Raw genomic sequence first — 16,932 nt, 5'->3', positions numbered from 1 at the left:
GAAAGACAAATAAAGAGCCAAAATTTCCCAGGTACATGGTGAATTCAGGAATTTTGGACAATATGGTATTTTCTATAAAATATGAACTTTATAAATTGTGCAAGAAAATATTTTATAAATGACTTCTCCCATAAGCTGTCTTTTTCATACAGTACTGGATTATCTTTTAAATGATAAGTTATCAGTTCTGGCTCCTCTTAATATATTCTTCCAAATAATATAAGTACTATAATTTTCATAAAACAGCTTTTACTGAAATTCATGCAAGCATTAAAATACTTAATCTTCAAAGAGTTTACTTGCAAAATGCTCTATTCATAAATTTACTTGTGCTTTTTAAAATATGAATTAAAGATACTATTGTTTTTTAATAATTTTACCACATTTTATTTACCAGTTGCAAGGTACCAAGGATTTTGTCAGTAAATATCTTTATTGCCCAACAATACAGTACAATTTCTAAATATCCTCTCCATTTAAAAATTTTTTTGAAAAGGGAAAAGGATTAAAAACTCTCAACAAACTGGGTATAGAGGGAACGTACCTCAACATAATAAAGGCCACATATGACAAGCTCACAGCTAACATCATTCTCAATGGTGAAAAACTGAAAGCTTTTCCTCTAAAATCAGGAACAAGACAAGGATGCCCACTCTCGCCACTTTTATTCAACATAGTACTGGAAATCCTAGCCAGAGCAATTAGGCAAGAAAAAGAAATAAAAGGCATCAAAATCGGAAAGAAAGACGTAAAACTGTCTCTTTTTGCAGATGATAACTAACTAAAATTAATTGTTTCTATATACTAATAATAAACTATCAAAAGAAAAATTAAGAAAACAATCTCATTTACAATTACAGCAAAAAGAATAAAATATCTAGAAGTAAATTTAACCAAGGAGGTGAAAGAGTTGTACACTGAAAACTATAGAATGTTAATGAAAGATACTGAAGATGACACAAATAAATGTAAATATATTTTGTACCCATGAACTGGAAGAATTAATAGTTAAAATATCCATAGTACCCAAAGTAATCTACTGAGTCAATACAATCCCTATCAAAATTTCAATGACATTCTTCACATAAATAGAACAATCCTAAAATCTGTATAGGACCACAAGAGACTCCAAATAGCCAAAGCAATCTTTAGAAAGAACAATAAGACTGGAGGTATCACAGTTCCTGATTTCCAACTATATTACAAAGCCAAAGTAATCAAAACAGTATGGTACTTGGCATAAAAACAGACACAGAGACCAACGGAACAGAGTAAAGAGCCCAGAAATAAATATGGTCAATTAATTAGGAGCCAAGGATATATGATGAAGAAAGAACAGTCTCTACAATAAGTGGTGTTGGGAAAACTAGATAGCCACATGAAAACAGAATGCAACTGGACCTCTTAACACCACATCCCGAAAAATCAAAATGGATTAAAGACTTGAATGTAAGACCTAAACTTATTGTGGTGATCATTTTGCAATATACCAAATTACTATGCTGTACACCTAAAACTACTACAATGTTATATGTCAATAACATCTCAATAAAACTGGTGAGGAAAAACATACCATTAAAAAATATTTAATGATGAGGGACAATGTTGATGATATTTTATTAAATAAAGAGATTACAAAATAAAACTATGATCTCAGGAATACAAAAGAGATGTATATACTTCTATGGATATATAGAAAAGAAGAAAAAAATCTATAAAATGTTAATAAGAGGTTATCTCTAGATTCTGGGGTTATGGGTGACTTTTCTTCTTTTGTGTTTGTTTTTTCCTATTTTTACAATGCGTGTACATTACTTTGATAGGAATAGTACCATGGAAAACAAATAGAAGGCAAGGATATTAACAGGATCCCCCCCCCCCACCCACACACACAAAAAAGGAAAAGAAATTAAGTTTACAGATCTGAATTATAACATTTAAGGTGTTAGGGAAAACCAAAAATTTGCTGCCATGGCATGTATAACCTTGTCACATCCTAAGACTCCAAAATCTATTGACCTTCTTAATTCTTCCTAATATTTAAAATCCTACATAACCATATTTTTATCTGACTTACATGCATAGATCATTTAAAATAAAAAATAGTATGTACTAAATTTCTACAAAGGCTCTTTAAAACTGCTATATATGTGCTAATATTAATTAGATTCAGTTCAGTTCAGTTCATTCACTCAGTCGTATCCGACTCTTTATGACCCCGTGAACTGCAGCATGTCAGGCTTCCCTGTCCATCACCAACTCCTGGAGCTTGCTCAAACTCATGTCCACTGAGTCGGTGATGCCATCCAACCATCTCATCCTCTGTCGTCCCCTTCTCCTCCTGCCTTCAATCTTTCCCAGCATCAGGGTCTTTTCCAGTGAGTCAGTTCTTCACATCAGGTGGCCGAAACATTGGAGTTTCAGCTTCAGCGTCAGTCATTCCAATGAATATTCAGGACTGATCTCCTTTAGGAAGGACTGGTTGGATCTCCTTGCAGTCCAAGGGACTCTCGAGAGTCTTTTCCAACACCACAGTTCAAAAACATCAATTCTTCAGCGCTCAGCTTTATAGTCCAACTCTCCCATCTATACATGACCACTGGAAAAACCATAGTTTTGACTAGATGGACCTTTGTTGGCAAAGTAATGTCTCTGCTTTTTTAATATGTTGTTGGTCATTGCTTTTCTTCCAGGGAGCAAGTGTCTTTTAATTTCATGGCTGCAGTCAACATCTACAGTGATTTTGAGGCCTCCCAAAAATAAAGTCTGTCACTGTTTCTTGTTTTCCCATCTATTTGCCATGAAGTGATAGGACCTGATGCCATGATCTTAGTTTCCTGAATATTGAGTTTTAAGTCAGTTTATTCACTCTCCTCTTTCATCAAGAAGCACTTTAGTGTTTCTTCACTTTCTGCCATAAAGGATGGTGTCATGTGCATAATTGAGGTTATTGCTATTTCTCCCAGCAATCTTGATTCCAGCTTGTGCTTCATCCAGCCCAGCATTTCGCATGATGTACTCTGCATATAAGTTAAATAAGCAGGGTGACAAAATATACAGCCTTGACGTACTCCTTTCCCAGTTAGGAACCAGTCTGCTGTTCCTGGTCCGGTTCTAACTGTTGCTTCTTGACCTGCATACAGATTTCTCAGGAGGGAGGTCAGATGGTCTGATACTCCCTTCTCTTGCAGAATTTTCCACCATTTGTTGTGATCCACACAGTCAAAGGATTTGGTGTAGTCAATAAAGCAGAAGTTTTTCTGGAATTCTCTTGCCTTTTTGATGATCCAGTGGATACTGGCAATTTGATCTCTGGTTCTTCCTCCTTTTCTACAACCAGCTTGAACATCTAGAATTTCATGGTTCATGTACTACTGAAGCCTGGCTTGGAGAATTTTGAGCATTATTTTGCTAGTGTGTGAGATGAGTCCAATTGTGTGGTAGTTGGAACATTCTTTGGCATTGTCTTTCTTTGAAATTGGAATGAAAACTGACCTTTTCCAGTCCTGTGGCCACTGCTGAGTTTTCCAAATTTGCTGGCATACTGAGTGCAGCACTTTCACAGCATCATCTTTTAGGATTTGAAACAGCTCAACTGGAATTCTATCACCTCCACTAGTTTTGTTCTTAGTGATGCTTCCTAAGGCCCACTTGACTTTGTATTATTTAGATTAATATTAGATTAACTATTTAGATTGTTTAATTATTTAATATTAATTTGATTAATAACTATATATAACATATTTATTGTATAATTAATTATACACATAATTATTAGGCTAATAACTAAGACACTAATATTTAGTATTTTATATTCTTTATCAAGAACTGAAAATATGTACTGTCAGGAAACAGCAATCAAAATCTATGAATGTTTTCTAATTAATGGGCTTTCTGAGGTAATACAAGCTTTGTACAATTAACTTTGTGCAAAGCATTATAAAAGACATAAAAAGAATTCCAAAAAGTAACAATATATTCTTGCCTTTAAGAATGCAAAGTTTATTATAATGCAGTGTAACTCATGTAAAGAAATTAAAAGGGACAGTATAGAACAATTCGGAACACAGGATCAATTGGATATGCTAGGACCTATACCCTCAATCCTAGAAACGCCCAGTCAATTCATAACATCCTTTTCATGAATACATGGCACTTTAAGAAGACATCAATAGACAAAGTATTTATGAAATGAGAACCCTGAAATATTCCTCTGTTTCGCAAAACAGAGATGGACTTATTCCATCGACCCTTGTGGCTAGTAAAAACAAAAATAAAACTTAGCAGAAGATTAACAAAATGTTGATTTCCAGGTATATAAAGTAAATATGTATGTATAAAATAAAATATAAATAAATATTTGTATTTAGTTAGTTGCAACCAACTAATGCAACTATCACCTATCTATAGTCTTGAACAGAATACCACAGATTCTAGGTCTAGAGCCTATCTATCTGGCATTCTCTCTCCTTTTATTAATCCATCAGAATTCCAAGGAATATTTTTCCAAGTATAAGGGGACAAAAGTCTACTAGTTTCCGGGTTTATCTAACATGAGAATTCAGCATGCCCACTAAGTCCTCTCCTTTTTTTTGTCCCCCCATCTAGTTTCTAGCACACCTTTCCAGCAAAGATTGGATCTCACTCTCACAGAGCAATGCCTGGATGCCTCAATTAGAGAAGGATGGAAAGCAGGTGAGAAACAAGGGAATATTTGTAAGAAAGCACTGGGATGAGTCTTCAAATTAATCCTGAAGAAAAAAAATCAACTAGTCTGACAAGAAACTGACTTAGGAAGCTTTTCACATAATTCCCATGTGAGATGAGAAAATATAAGTGACTTTTTAATCACACACAATCCTTACCACCACTGCTTTAATTCAGCCCACCATCACTGCACCCCTGATTTACTATACGTATCTTCTATTTCTGGCTATAGCTTTATCCCTTTCCAATCTACTCTCTACCCTACTACCAAAATTATCTTTCTGAAATGGAATTCTGATCCCTTCATTGCCTGGCTGGAACAATTGCTCCCTACCACCCTCAAGCCAGAGTCAACACATTGCACTCTAACTGCCTGTTTGTCTCGTTTTTTGATTTTTTGGATCTTCTACCTGACCGTAAGTTCCACTAGAATGGTCAGTTTCAAATTCACAGCTGTGTATTCCTGGCCCTGCAGCAATGCCCACATACTGGGCCCACACACACTTGTTGAATTAATGATGTATTAGAAGGTCATCTCACTGAAGATATTTAACAAATTTAACAGAATTGCCAAAGAAAAGTATTAGATTTTGCTTTTTCAAAGGCAATTTAAAACAAATGCATTTTTTTTTCTTGTCAAGGACAGTTTAAGCATACATTAGCCTGATGGTAGTAGAAACAGGACATATAAAAACTAGACGCCCTCTCAAATCTCTTCCATACCTAAATTTAAAAAGAAGCAGAGCTATCTGCTCCACGGGAGGAACGGGGAAGGAAGGAGGTGCTGAGAGCTGACTTCAGACTACATCTGGGCGAGGATGACTGAAAGTTAAGTCTGTCTGCTGTGATGCCCTGGCAGATAGAGGGCAGAGGGAGAGAGAACTGAGGCGATTCCTACATGTGGGAGCAGCTGCTTCGCTCTCTAGCTACAGCTCCTGTCAGAGACCCCCCACTCCCTACCCTGTCTCTGCTCCCAGTGGGTTCCAGTGAAATTGTTTCCTCACCGTTAGGTCAAGAGTGGTAACAGCTTCCTACTATCACCTTGGGAATCCCTGGTCCCTGGCTATATCGCATCCTTTATAGTTCCCATAACTTTTCCCATATTTCTTTGAATAGTCCCTACATCACTTCAAAATCCTAGTTAAGCACACTCGGACCTTGACTGACAATTTATGAACACAGAAATGAATAGCAGATGAATGGTCCCTTAAGATTTTAAGTTAACCGTTGATGCTTTACTCTTTCAAACATTCTATTTTCTAATAATTTCTTTCAGCACAAATTTTTTTATAACGTCAGGTTTTTTTTTCAATTTCATTTCTAGATTCTATTTTATATTCTTGAAATTTCATGATTTATAACATGATAAGTGATTATCTTTGTAATTAGAACTACATCTTTGGATGCAGGAAAATGTGTTTGAAAACATAGTAAATTTGCAATAGAAAAAATTAGAAAATCCTCTTAGTACAACTGGAGAAAAGTTTCCTACGTGCATACATGTAAACTTGCTCAGCATTGTAAAAAGCTGAAGGCCAAAAAGAGAACCAAGTATATATATATTTAAATATTTGGTAAATGACTGAACAGTTGTCCATAGATTTAAAAATTATTCTAAATTTAATACAAATAGTTTAGTCTTATCAGGGGTAAAATACAGGTAAGTGGAAGCCTGAAGCTTATATAATTGGGTAAGGGGAGGGGGGAACTGCTTTATGAAGGGGGAAAATAAAAGGTAAACTAAAACTAAAAACAAGACTATGTATATAAAATTTGGTATAAGGCCGTGAATGGCCCAAAGCAAGTGAGGGCCCAGAAACTTAAGTTTCATTACCTTCAAGCTAAATCTACTTCTGGTTATAAAAACAAAACTCGTTTTATATATGTCTGGTTAAAAAAACAAAAAGCACTCTTACCTGATACCATATTTCAGTAATTTCAGTGATATGTTTGCCCTACTTACAGAGCAGCAATCATAATATTTTGTAATTATATAACCATTCTAGAAGCAAAGTGAAGGAAGTTTGTAACTATGTCTGATTCTAATTGACAAGACTGCTAGCTTTTAAAAAACTTTTTTAAAGAAGTGGCTGTGCTCCAGGTTAGAATTCAAAGGAAACAGCTATAACTACAGTGTGAAGTGAAAGTCGCTCAGTCATGTCCAACTGTTTAAGACCCCATGGACTGACTATATATGTAATTCTCCATGCCAGAATACTGGAGTGGGTAGCCTTTCCCTTTTCCAGGGGATCTTCCCAATCCAGGGATCGAACCCAGGTCTCCTGCATTGCAGGTAGATTCTTTACCAGCTGAGCCACAAGGGAAGTCTTTAACTTTATTAATAACTACATTAGGTGAAGAATTAAAACGCATTTCCTAATCGGCCAGTTAGAATTATCAAAAGTAAAACTCAGCTTTGAACAAACAGAGTTAGATTCATTACCACTTTTGCTGTTAAAAAGGTACCTTTCCTCTTTCCAGAAAACAAAATTGAGAAGTCTATGAAGCCCAGGTGTGTTGTAGTTCACGGGGTCACAAAGAGTCAGACACTACTCAGCAACTGAATAACAACATTAAATCTATAATCGCCATTTTACTTATTAATTAAGAAATCATCTTAAAATAAGTACCTCTGTCAAGTAAAAACAGATTCTAAAACAAGGAAACAGTAAGACCTTTCTTATTTTGGCAGGTAATTTCAAGTAGTCTTAGCTAATGTCTTACTTATGGATCTCACTCCCTCCTCCTGAAAAGAGTGGGCAGGGGAAGAAGGAAGAGAGGAAACAGAGAAGGCTTGGCTTCAAAGGGAACATCCAATGATGCTGAGACACAGAAATAAAAGTGGGCGTAAATGAGGCATGCTGTGCTGAAGATGTGCCGCATGCTGCTGGCCCTTTGGGTGGGTGTGTGAGACCTGGGCACTTGCTCACAGAACCCCCGTCCCTCCCCAGGAACTTAAAGGAGCTCAACAATTGGCCAGTCTGTTGTATAAAATGGTAAGCTTCTTCCTTACTGTGGTTCTGAAATAACAGCGGGATATAAAACAAGCACAGGTTGTCAGGCATCTATGAACCTGACTGAAAGAGAGAAGCCAAGCTCAGAGCGAGAATGTCCTCTCTGGCATTGACACCTTTGAAAACTGGGACAAGAGTATCTTTTCCCTTCTTTCTTTTCACAACAATGCTATAATAGAAGGTGAACTAGGGCAGGAAATGATCCCTTCTCTTCAGATGAAAGCCTTCATTTCCATGACCATATAGCAGATATAAAAATTAGTTGTCAATATAGAAACACAGTGGCTGACAATAAAGTAACTTTAGAAAGCGTGACTGACAGCCTCTTTAAAAAGAAAAACACCTTTGTGCCAACCAAGTCTCACCCCCCTTTCCCAAAGATGAGTTAAATCAAAAGAAGGACAGACCATGCAAAACTTTTCTACATTTTTAATGTAGTGAATTTCTGATGTTAAAATGGAGTAGCATAAATGTGACAACCAAAAAAGCAGCTCTTGCAGTCTGATCTCTTAAAATTCACACCCTTTCACCTTGCATGTGTGGAAGAAGAAAGAGCAGAAGATAAAATCACTTCCACCTGGACCACTGCTTTTCTTTATCTGTTAAAGGCACGTATATCACTCCCATCAGAGGTTTCATTTTGACACTGCCATCTTGCAGCTTGTCATACTGCTCCAACATCTGGTTTCCACCTGCAGGACCAACTGGCAATATCAATCTTCCACCAGGCTTTAACTGGTCTATTAGCTAAAAGAAAGAGAAAAGGACACACACACCAAGTTATAGATTTTATATTAATAGTCATTTTACATCACTATACACAACTTTCAGTGTCCATGGGCAGAAAGCAGAAATGTACCTTATTTAGTACATACATTCTTCCATTGTTAAACTTGTTACTCAATTACTCACTATTGACTTCCTCTACTACAGTACAAATTCTCTGATGACAGGGACTGTGTCTTACCCATCTTTTTGCCCTTAGCATCAAACACAGTACCGAGTACAACTGCAAAGCTCAAAATGTTTGAGTTGAACCACATAATGTGGACTATCCTCTTGAGAAGACCAAAGGCAAAGCAGAAAATTTCAATTCCTGTATGCCTGTTTTCAATCTTTGTAGTTTGGGGGCAAAGAGGGGAAGTATAGAAAATCAGCAAGGAATCCCTATCCTATCTAAGAATTTAAGGCATCACTGAACCAGAGAGAAGGGAACTCTGGTTTTATGACTGAATTTAGGATCACAGGCAGCATGACATGATAAAGGAAGGTAGGGCTGGAATCCCTGCAGCATTAGAACGAGGACACCCCTGTCAATGAAGAAGCAAAACTGCTCAGTTAAAGCCCCTCTGGTTAGAAAAATTTTAAGTCACATGTTACAATGTGAATGCAGCCTAAAAGATGACCATCAATCAAAAACAGTAAGGCAAAAACCTTCCCAGAGAAGGGTGTCCTTAATTAAAATTGTGGTTGTCAGCAAGTCTATCTTATCTTTTCCCTTAAATTCCTCTAAATGTCAAGATTTTCAATGAAAAAATAGACTTCTTCCCTCTCCCTCAATCTTGCTCCTTTAATCCATTAATTTTAAAACCTTTTAGCTATCTTTTCTTATGGTGCTTACTTCTAAAGCATGCCCTTTTTTTTTAACTGAAATATAATTGACATATAAACATTGTCTTGGTTTTAGGTGTACAACATAATGATTTGATATATGCATATAATGTAAAATGATTACTACAATAAACTTAATTAACATCTATTATCACACATAATTAAAATTTTTTTCTTGTGATGAAAACTTTTAAAGTTTACTCTCTTAGCAACTTTTAATTATATAATATAGTATTATTAACTACAGCTAATATAGTCAATAATTAACATAGTATTAACTATAGTCACCATGCTGAATAACATTTCCTTTTCTACTTCAAATTATATGCCAGATGAGGACTAAGCTCTCATACGTAAACAGTTGTCCCTCAGTATCCAAGGGGGACTGGTCCCAGGACCTTATCTCTGATACAAAAATCACAGACATTCAAGTTCCTTATAGACAATGGTGTAATATTTGCATATAACCTATATATCCCACATACTTTAAATTATCTCTAGATTATTTATTATATTTAATACAAGGCAAACCAGGTACAACTTCAAACTGCAATGACAAATTCAAGTTCTCTGCTTTTTGGAACTTTCTGGAAATTTTTTTCTGAATATTTTTGATCTGTGATTGGTTGAATCGTTGAATGTGGAATCTTTGGATACAGAGGGCCAGCTGCATTCTGCTTCTTTCCCCTAATCCAATCAATATCATAATTTTTTATGAAAACTATTTTCTGTTATGACTTTGTAAACATAATTTGCAGCTGAGCCAAGAGGTACTCAGTTACTGCTTCCTTTCTTATAGTTGTTTTCTCTGCAGTTAAAAACTGAAGCTTTTTCTTTTTTTTTTCACTCAGTTTTCTTTGTAACTGTTTCTCCCAACAGCTTCTTAATGAAAATTTTATACAGTCAAGTCTATTTGTAAGCACCTTCCTTTCTGCTTTTACTTCCTCTCTCTCTTTTTTTCGTAGGCTCCCTTCCAGTTCTTTTCCTCCTCCGCTCTAAATCTGGACTGGTTACTCTCCAGGTCTGCTGCATAGCTGTCATACCGGGACTTCCCTTTGCAACGATACTGGCAACTCTGACCATCGCTCTCCTGAACAAGGTGTCCTACCTTCCTAGGTGCCATGGCTGCTGCTTTCTGGTTTCTCCCACTGTCTCTCTACTCCCTCATTTTTTGATGACATTTAAAGCAATTCCTCCAGAAGTATTCTGTGAAACAGTATGTGGAATACTTTTTAAAGAGACTGAGATTTGCAAGTCTAAAATTATCTTTCTTCTATGTATTTAGTGATATGTGCAGGTACAGGATTCAAGATTGGAAACTGGGAATCATTTTCAGTTCAGAATTGTGATGCTTTGCCTCTGACTTGTTCATTCTAATGCTGCTTATCTACAGATTGACATCTTTCTGATTACTGACCCTTAATGAATGATCCATCCTGTTTTTCTGGAAACTTTTAGAATATTCTCTTTATAATATTCTGAAATTTCACGGTGATATTGTGGGTCCCCCCCTTTTTTAAAATTCATTATACTAGGTACTCAATAGATGTTTTTAAACTACAGAATCATGTTCAGTTCCTGGAAATTTTCTTAGGGCTAATTGTTCCTCATAAAGAATTTCAAGTAGCAGCTCCTCTTTTCAGGCCACAACGTCATGTCTGGTTTCCAAGGTCCTGATGCCTCCGGTTTCTAAGCTTTTGCTGAGTTCTGCAAAACAAGCGGCCTCTGCACTGACACTCCCCTCTGCAGTCTCTCTGGTTCAGCTTCCTGCACCCTTTCAGGTCAGTTATTACTCCACCTGCCTTCCTGTCTTCATATACTGTAGCGCTCAGGACTGTTTAAGTATAATCTCCTAGATAACTGAATACAGAGCTTCGTATTTCTTGTTTCTGTTTCTTGTTTTTCTAGCTGTTCTGAGGTGGTATCCAAAGGAGGCATAAACATCTCGACTCTATTCTCTTAAAACTGGAACGCCCCTCCAGCATGTCTATCTTCAAATTTAATCAGATGGAGAGAGCCACCCCTCAAATAATACTCCACCTGCTACTGCAAATGTCCAAATTCATACGAGCTAAAGCCAGAAATGCCCTTCAAGATCATCTTAGGATCTTAGTAGGGAAGATAAGTCCTGTCCCCAAGAATCTTTCATTTAAATAATTTCTACTTTAGATTTTAACTGTTCCTCCTAGGTTGCCAACATTTTCAAAAAAGAAAAAAGTTTTAAGAAGTGAAAAAAAACCCTACTGATCATGTGTTCATATATGAAAATTCATTATTTACTATGACTTGTACAATTTCCTACATCATTTCTGTTAAAAACTACTAGTTTGGCCTTTTTTAAAAAATATATAACAGGGCCAGAGAGAATAGCTCATTTGCCTAAAGTCATTCAGCAAATGAGTAACAAGTCAGTGATCAGAACAAGTCTCCAAACTTTCAGTTCCTCATAACTGTGTAAACATACACAAAACTACTTACAGGCTGGGGAGTTAATGAGACTGGGCAAAAGAGACAGTCAACTTTAGCCCCTTGTCATCTAGTTAAGACCTATGTAAGAATCACATGTAATAGAAATCTAAGCCAAGGATTATTTGGGCTGACATAAGTTTATCAGAGTCTTACTAAAATGAAAACTCAATTTTGTACTTAAATATTTCCTTGACTATGTAATATATACTACTGGAATATCCTACCTTCTCATTGCAACTATGCAAATTAAGATTTCTTTCTTTCTTCCTACTATTAAGAATCAGTTCAAATTTTATCCCTGTATGAAATCTCCTTCACTATTCTATACAAAATACTCCCCTTCCTCTGAACTCCTACAATGCGTATTTTTCTTTTCCTTTCAATATCTATCATATGCCGATGATATGCTATCAAATCATTCATTTCCCTGATATATGTACTATAGATCTCTTCTAGTAAGGTCAGTGAGGATAAGATGGATGATAAATACTTCCTGGTCTTACCCATGCACCTAACATAGTCTTGCACATAACACACCAAGTGATTATCAGGTCATGAACTCCAGAGGGATTTTCCCAATTTTACTGGTGTACTAGATCTAGTTGAATCAAATACTGCTTGAAATAAGACAGTCACGAGCTGCGGCTTAGTCATCTTCATGTCATTTATACAACTGTTTGTATATGAAAAAAACTGCCTACTAACTAATTAAAATACACAGCTAATTAAAATTAAAATTCAATTAAAAAATTGAGCACAATTATCAGCCAAAAAAAAAGGGGGGCACAATGTAACATAGATGGTATTTTCAACATCAACAGAAGTCATTTCCTATAAATGTTTAAGAGCTGTAGTTGAATAAAGTACACAAACACAGAAAAAAAAAAACCCAACTCACTGCCTGGGGCACAACTGGCGCTGCAGCTCCTACGTGAATAGCATCATAAGGGGCTTCTGTGGCATATCCCATTCGTCCATCCCCCACTGAAAGGAAAAAGCGCTTTAAACACCTGTTCCGACAGAATTACCCAGTGTGAAGAATTATAGGAGGTTTAAAGACAGACAGATCTTTTTAAAATCACTTAACTAAGTGATGCTGGGACAACGGATAATTCAAAGAAACAACAGATACTGGACCCCCACACCTCACGAATACACAAAAATGAACGTCAAAAAGATCAAAGGTCTAAATGTAAAAAGTTAAAATGGTAGTATGTCTGAGAAATAATTCAAGGATGTATCTTCATGATTTCAGAGTACCTTAAACAGGATACAAAAAACACTACAAGAAATGGGTAAGTTTGACTATATTAAAGTTAAGAATTTCTAATTATCAAAAAGAACAGTATGAGAGTAAAAAGACAGATCCCAGAGTGGGAGAAGAGATTTACAGTATGTATAAGTAGACAAAAGGTTAGTGTATAGAAGTCCTACAAATCAAAGAAAAATATAACTCAATATCTGAATAGACATTTCACAAAAGAGGAAATCCAAATGGCCAAACATATGAAAAAGTGTTCAACTTCACTAACTAATATTAAAATACAAAATTAAAAACGCAGAGATACTACCATACACTAAGTGGGCGAAGAGAAAAATTTAATAATCCCAAGTATTGGGATTGTGATGTGAAACAATAGGAACCTTGATATGTTACTGATGGGAATGTACGTTGGTTCAGTCACTTCATAAAACAGCTTTTGCAATATCTATGGTCCCTCTATGAACCTGTAATAACACACCTATAGAAATAAGTGCCAGAGAAGGCAATGGCAAGCCACTCCAGTACTCTTGCCTGGAAAATCCCATGGACAGAGGAGCCTGGTAGGCTGCAGTCCATGCGGTCGCTACGAGTCAGACATGACTGAGTGACTTCACTTTCAGTTTTCACTTTCACACACTGGAGAAGGAAATGGCAACCCACTCCAGTGTTCTTGCCTGGAGAATCCCAGGGACGGGGGAGCCTGGTGGGCTGCCGTCTATGGGGTCACACAGAGTCGGACACGACTGAAGTGACTTAGCAGCTTAGCAGAAATAAGTGCTTGTATGATAAGTATATATCAGCATCTGGACTTATGTACATTGTGAATATGCAGGATTATGAATATCTCTAAATCAGAAACAACCCAAAATATCCATCCACAGTAGCATTAATAAAAAAATTTTGGTAATGTTCCTACAATTGACTGCTATACAGTAATAAAAATTAACTATCATGCAAAAAGAAGGATGATTCTTACAAACATAACAATGAATGAAAAGTCATTCATCATAGAATATGTACTGTATGATTCCATTCAAGATATTAAACATCATTTATGGAACTGCAATTAGGTAGTAAACGCCTAAAACTAGTGATACTAGTTACCACTAGGGAAAAGGGAGGTAGTTACAATGACGAAACAGAAAGCAGAGGACTTTCAAGGCGCTGATAACGTCCCATTTCTTAATCAGTGTGGTGATTAAACAGATGCTTGTTAAGCTTCACATTTATGTTTTCTGCATATTTTGAGGTCTGTTATTTTTCTCAATATAAAACATACCCACATGGAAATGTGTCCAAAAATACCACTGAATGGAAAAAAGCAAACTAAAGAACAATATGCAGAGTATGAGTCAATCTAAAAACTGTGTGTGTGTGTGTACAATTTATTCATATATACATTTATGTCTGAAAAACTTGAGCAAAAAGAGAGGCTTTCTTTATCTTACACACCTCTGTGTACCGTTTACATTTTCTACATTCAACACTGATTAATTTGATGTTACTTCTTAAAAAAGTAATGAAGAAAGAACTCAACATGACATTTTCTGAAATGGTTAATAGTCATGTCACCCATGGTCAAAGTAGAACCACTGTAACATTTTAGAGTAATTTATTCTCTTGCTTTGTACTTAAAAGTGAATGTTTTTTTTTTTAAAAAAAAAGAAGCAGCAATAATTAGCTCTGAATATTATGTTGTTTGCATGGAATTTTTCTGAAAATAAAAATTCTCCAGAGAGGAAATTTTCAAAGTTTTCTGATACTTACCAACTAGTTGCACCCTCCCTGAAGACAAAAGCATTGGATCATCCTTTCTGACATTATTTATTGAGTCATCTACTAGCTCTTTAATGTGGTCAATTCCTATGACTTTTCCACTAGGTCCAACCTGGAAGTCAGAATAATTCAATAATTCACTGGTCTTAGTTTTTCTAAGGTGTCAATGAAATATTTCTTATCCATAGTCATATTCAGTAATGAGAAATCAGGACAAATAAACAGTTTAAGCCTCTAATTTGATTGTTAAACACTCAGTTTATTATAGGTTATTTGACAAATAACTTTCTCAGCCATAACCCTAAATGAATAATGATATTTCAGTAATTACGAAACTAGAATTATAAAAATTTATAATACTAAGAAAAATGGTATCCTTCTTCCTTCAGTTTCTAATTTTTAGACCCAGAACCCTGAAATGGGACTTAGCTACCAATATTAAATGCTAGTTATTAGTGCAACCATTTTTTATTTAAATTCCATTGAAAAGTGTGACTTTAAATATTAAACAGATACATTAAAAATTTTATAGGAGTTTCTATACCTGATTCTACTGCCACATGTGGGAAATATAAATATTTTATAATAAAATATAAAAATGTTAAAAGATCCTAAACATAAATATTAACTGTAGAATGAAATTAACACAATAAAGACTCTGAAGTCAGACTATCTGGGTTTACATTTAAATTTCTTACTTACTACCATATAACCTTGACAAGTTATTCTATCAATCAGGTTCCCCAGCTGTAAAGTGAGGAGGAAGCGGGTACATACCCAATAAATGACATGAGGAACTAATAAGAGAATACATGAAAAGCATTGTGAACACTGCACATGGCAAACATGTGAAAAACATTAATTAGTATCATTTTCAAAAAGATAACTCAGAAATAAAATGACTTTTTTAAAAATGATAATGTTTCTGAAACCAAAAACAGTCAAGTATAGAAAACAGGCCATTAATTAAACACCATTTCTAGTATTTAATTACATCCCATTAGTGAGGGTTAAACTTATATAAAACAAGTCAAACAACTGAATAGGAATATCTGAATTCTTATTGTGTACCTGGCACTTTTCTGGAGGCTTAGGATACATCAATGAAAAAAACTCAGAAAAAATTCCCACCACTCTGCAGCTTACATTCTAATAGTCTGCCACTTATATATTCATAGCAAATTAAATGGATTCCAGTCAAAAAGGATCCATAAATCCTAACTTAACTAGACCATAATCTTCCAAGCTGGACTCCAGGTACAAGATTTTTCATAATTAACCTGACTTGATTGTCTGAGCACAGATAAACTTGTATCTAAGATGCCTGAGTGGACCTCCAGACTTAAACTCCAAATAGTCATTATCAGATAAGCCTCTGATGATGAAATCTGAAGTATAATAAAATAAAAATGCATTCACTTTTCTTAATGTAAAAAGAGCTCTCCTTCAGGCTGTATTTGGTTTTGCCAGATGAGAACTTATAAGAATGAAGTTTGGGAGCTCTTGGTTGCCACTGTGTGATCACAAGAGAAAAGCATATCTGAGAATGCAGAGAACTTGTGGAGGAGAGCCAAGTCAAACCAAGAACCAGAGAGAAACTCACTGTCCATAAAAACTTGAGATCTTTCTCTGAGTCTAGTCATACAAGAAGCCAGAGAGACCTCTAGACTTTTCCATGATATAACCAAATAATTCCCTTCTAGTTCTGCCAGAGTTCAACTGAATGTTCTGTCACCACCACAACAAAAAGAAATCCTAGGTGACACATATTCTAACTGCTATCTCAACAGAATTTAAAAAGAAAGAAAACCCTCAAAAACTGCTAGTGAAAAAAATACATGGACAAATCATATAATATGCTTCTGTTGGGGCCAGAATAGTAAATAAAGCTCTTACCATCCGTGCAAAACATGCAGTAAGGATTCCACTTCCAGATCCCACGTCAAGAGCTTTAGCTCCTTCATGCAACTGATCAAATAGAAGTTCTAGTGCATATGCATGCTGCCAAAAGAAAACAAAGCAAGTATTCATTTTTCTTCCCAAGATTCTATAAAGTATATACACCATGGCATACGAATAAAGCTGCTAACT

At 35.6% G+C, this 16,932-nt stretch overlaps 2 protein-coding genes across 8 annotated transcripts in view; one reads left to right on the top strand and one right to left on the bottom strand.

Annotated features, from left to right (window-relative positions):
* Positions 1 to 16,932, bottom strand: part of PCMT1 (protein-L-isoaspartate (D-aspartate) O-methyltransferase) — a 39,982-nt gene that overhangs the window by 1,817 nt on the left and 21,233 nt on the right. The window contains exons 4-8 of one of the 3 annotated variants that reach the window (XM_055433851.2): positions 16,738 to 16,842; positions 14,833 to 14,953; positions 12,700 to 12,785; positions 8,299 to 8,468; positions 545 to 688 (exon numbers count right to left, since the gene is read on the bottom strand). In XM_055433851.2, the coding sequence (XP_055289826.1) occupies positions 545 to 688; positions 8,299 to 8,468; positions 12,700 to 12,785; positions 14,833 to 14,953; positions 16,738 to 16,842 (626 nt within the window). Of the gene's footprint in view, positions 1 to 544; positions 689 to 8,251; positions 8,469 to 12,699; positions 12,786 to 14,832; positions 14,954 to 16,737; positions 16,843 to 16,932 lie in introns of all 3 variants that reach the window. The other 2 variants (XM_055433854.2, XM_055433853.2) reach the window with 2 other exon arrangements.
* The window catches only part of LRP11 (LDL receptor related protein 11), an 88,065-nt gene that overhangs the window by 60,040 nt on the left and 11,093 nt on the right, over positions 1 to 16,932 (top strand). The window contains exons 7-8 of one of the 5 annotated variants that reach the window (XM_055433847.2): positions 4,609 to 4,695; positions 10,298 to 11,038. In XM_055433847.2, coding sequence (XP_055289822.2) covers positions 4,609 to 4,695; positions 10,298 to 10,617 — 407 coding nt within the window. In that variant the 3' untranslated portion in view covers positions 10,618 to 11,038. Of the gene's footprint in view, positions 1 to 4,608; positions 4,696 to 7,188; positions 7,287 to 7,399; positions 8,258 to 10,297; positions 11,039 to 16,932 lie in introns of those variants that run through there. The other 4 variants (XM_055433841.2, XM_055433848.2, XM_055433843.2 and 1 more) reach the window with 4 other exon arrangements.

This window comes from Moschus berezovskii, chromosome 10, assembly GCF_049115385.1.
Source record: "Moschus berezovskii isolate FMDL1 chromosome 10, NW_MosBer_1.0, whole genome shotgun sequence".
Taxonomy (NCBI): domain Eukaryota; kingdom Metazoa; phylum Chordata; class Mammalia; order Artiodactyla; family Moschidae; genus Moschus; species Moschus berezovskii.
Note: the sequence above shows the minus strand (reverse complement) of the source record. Positions and strands in the feature narration are given on the sequence as shown.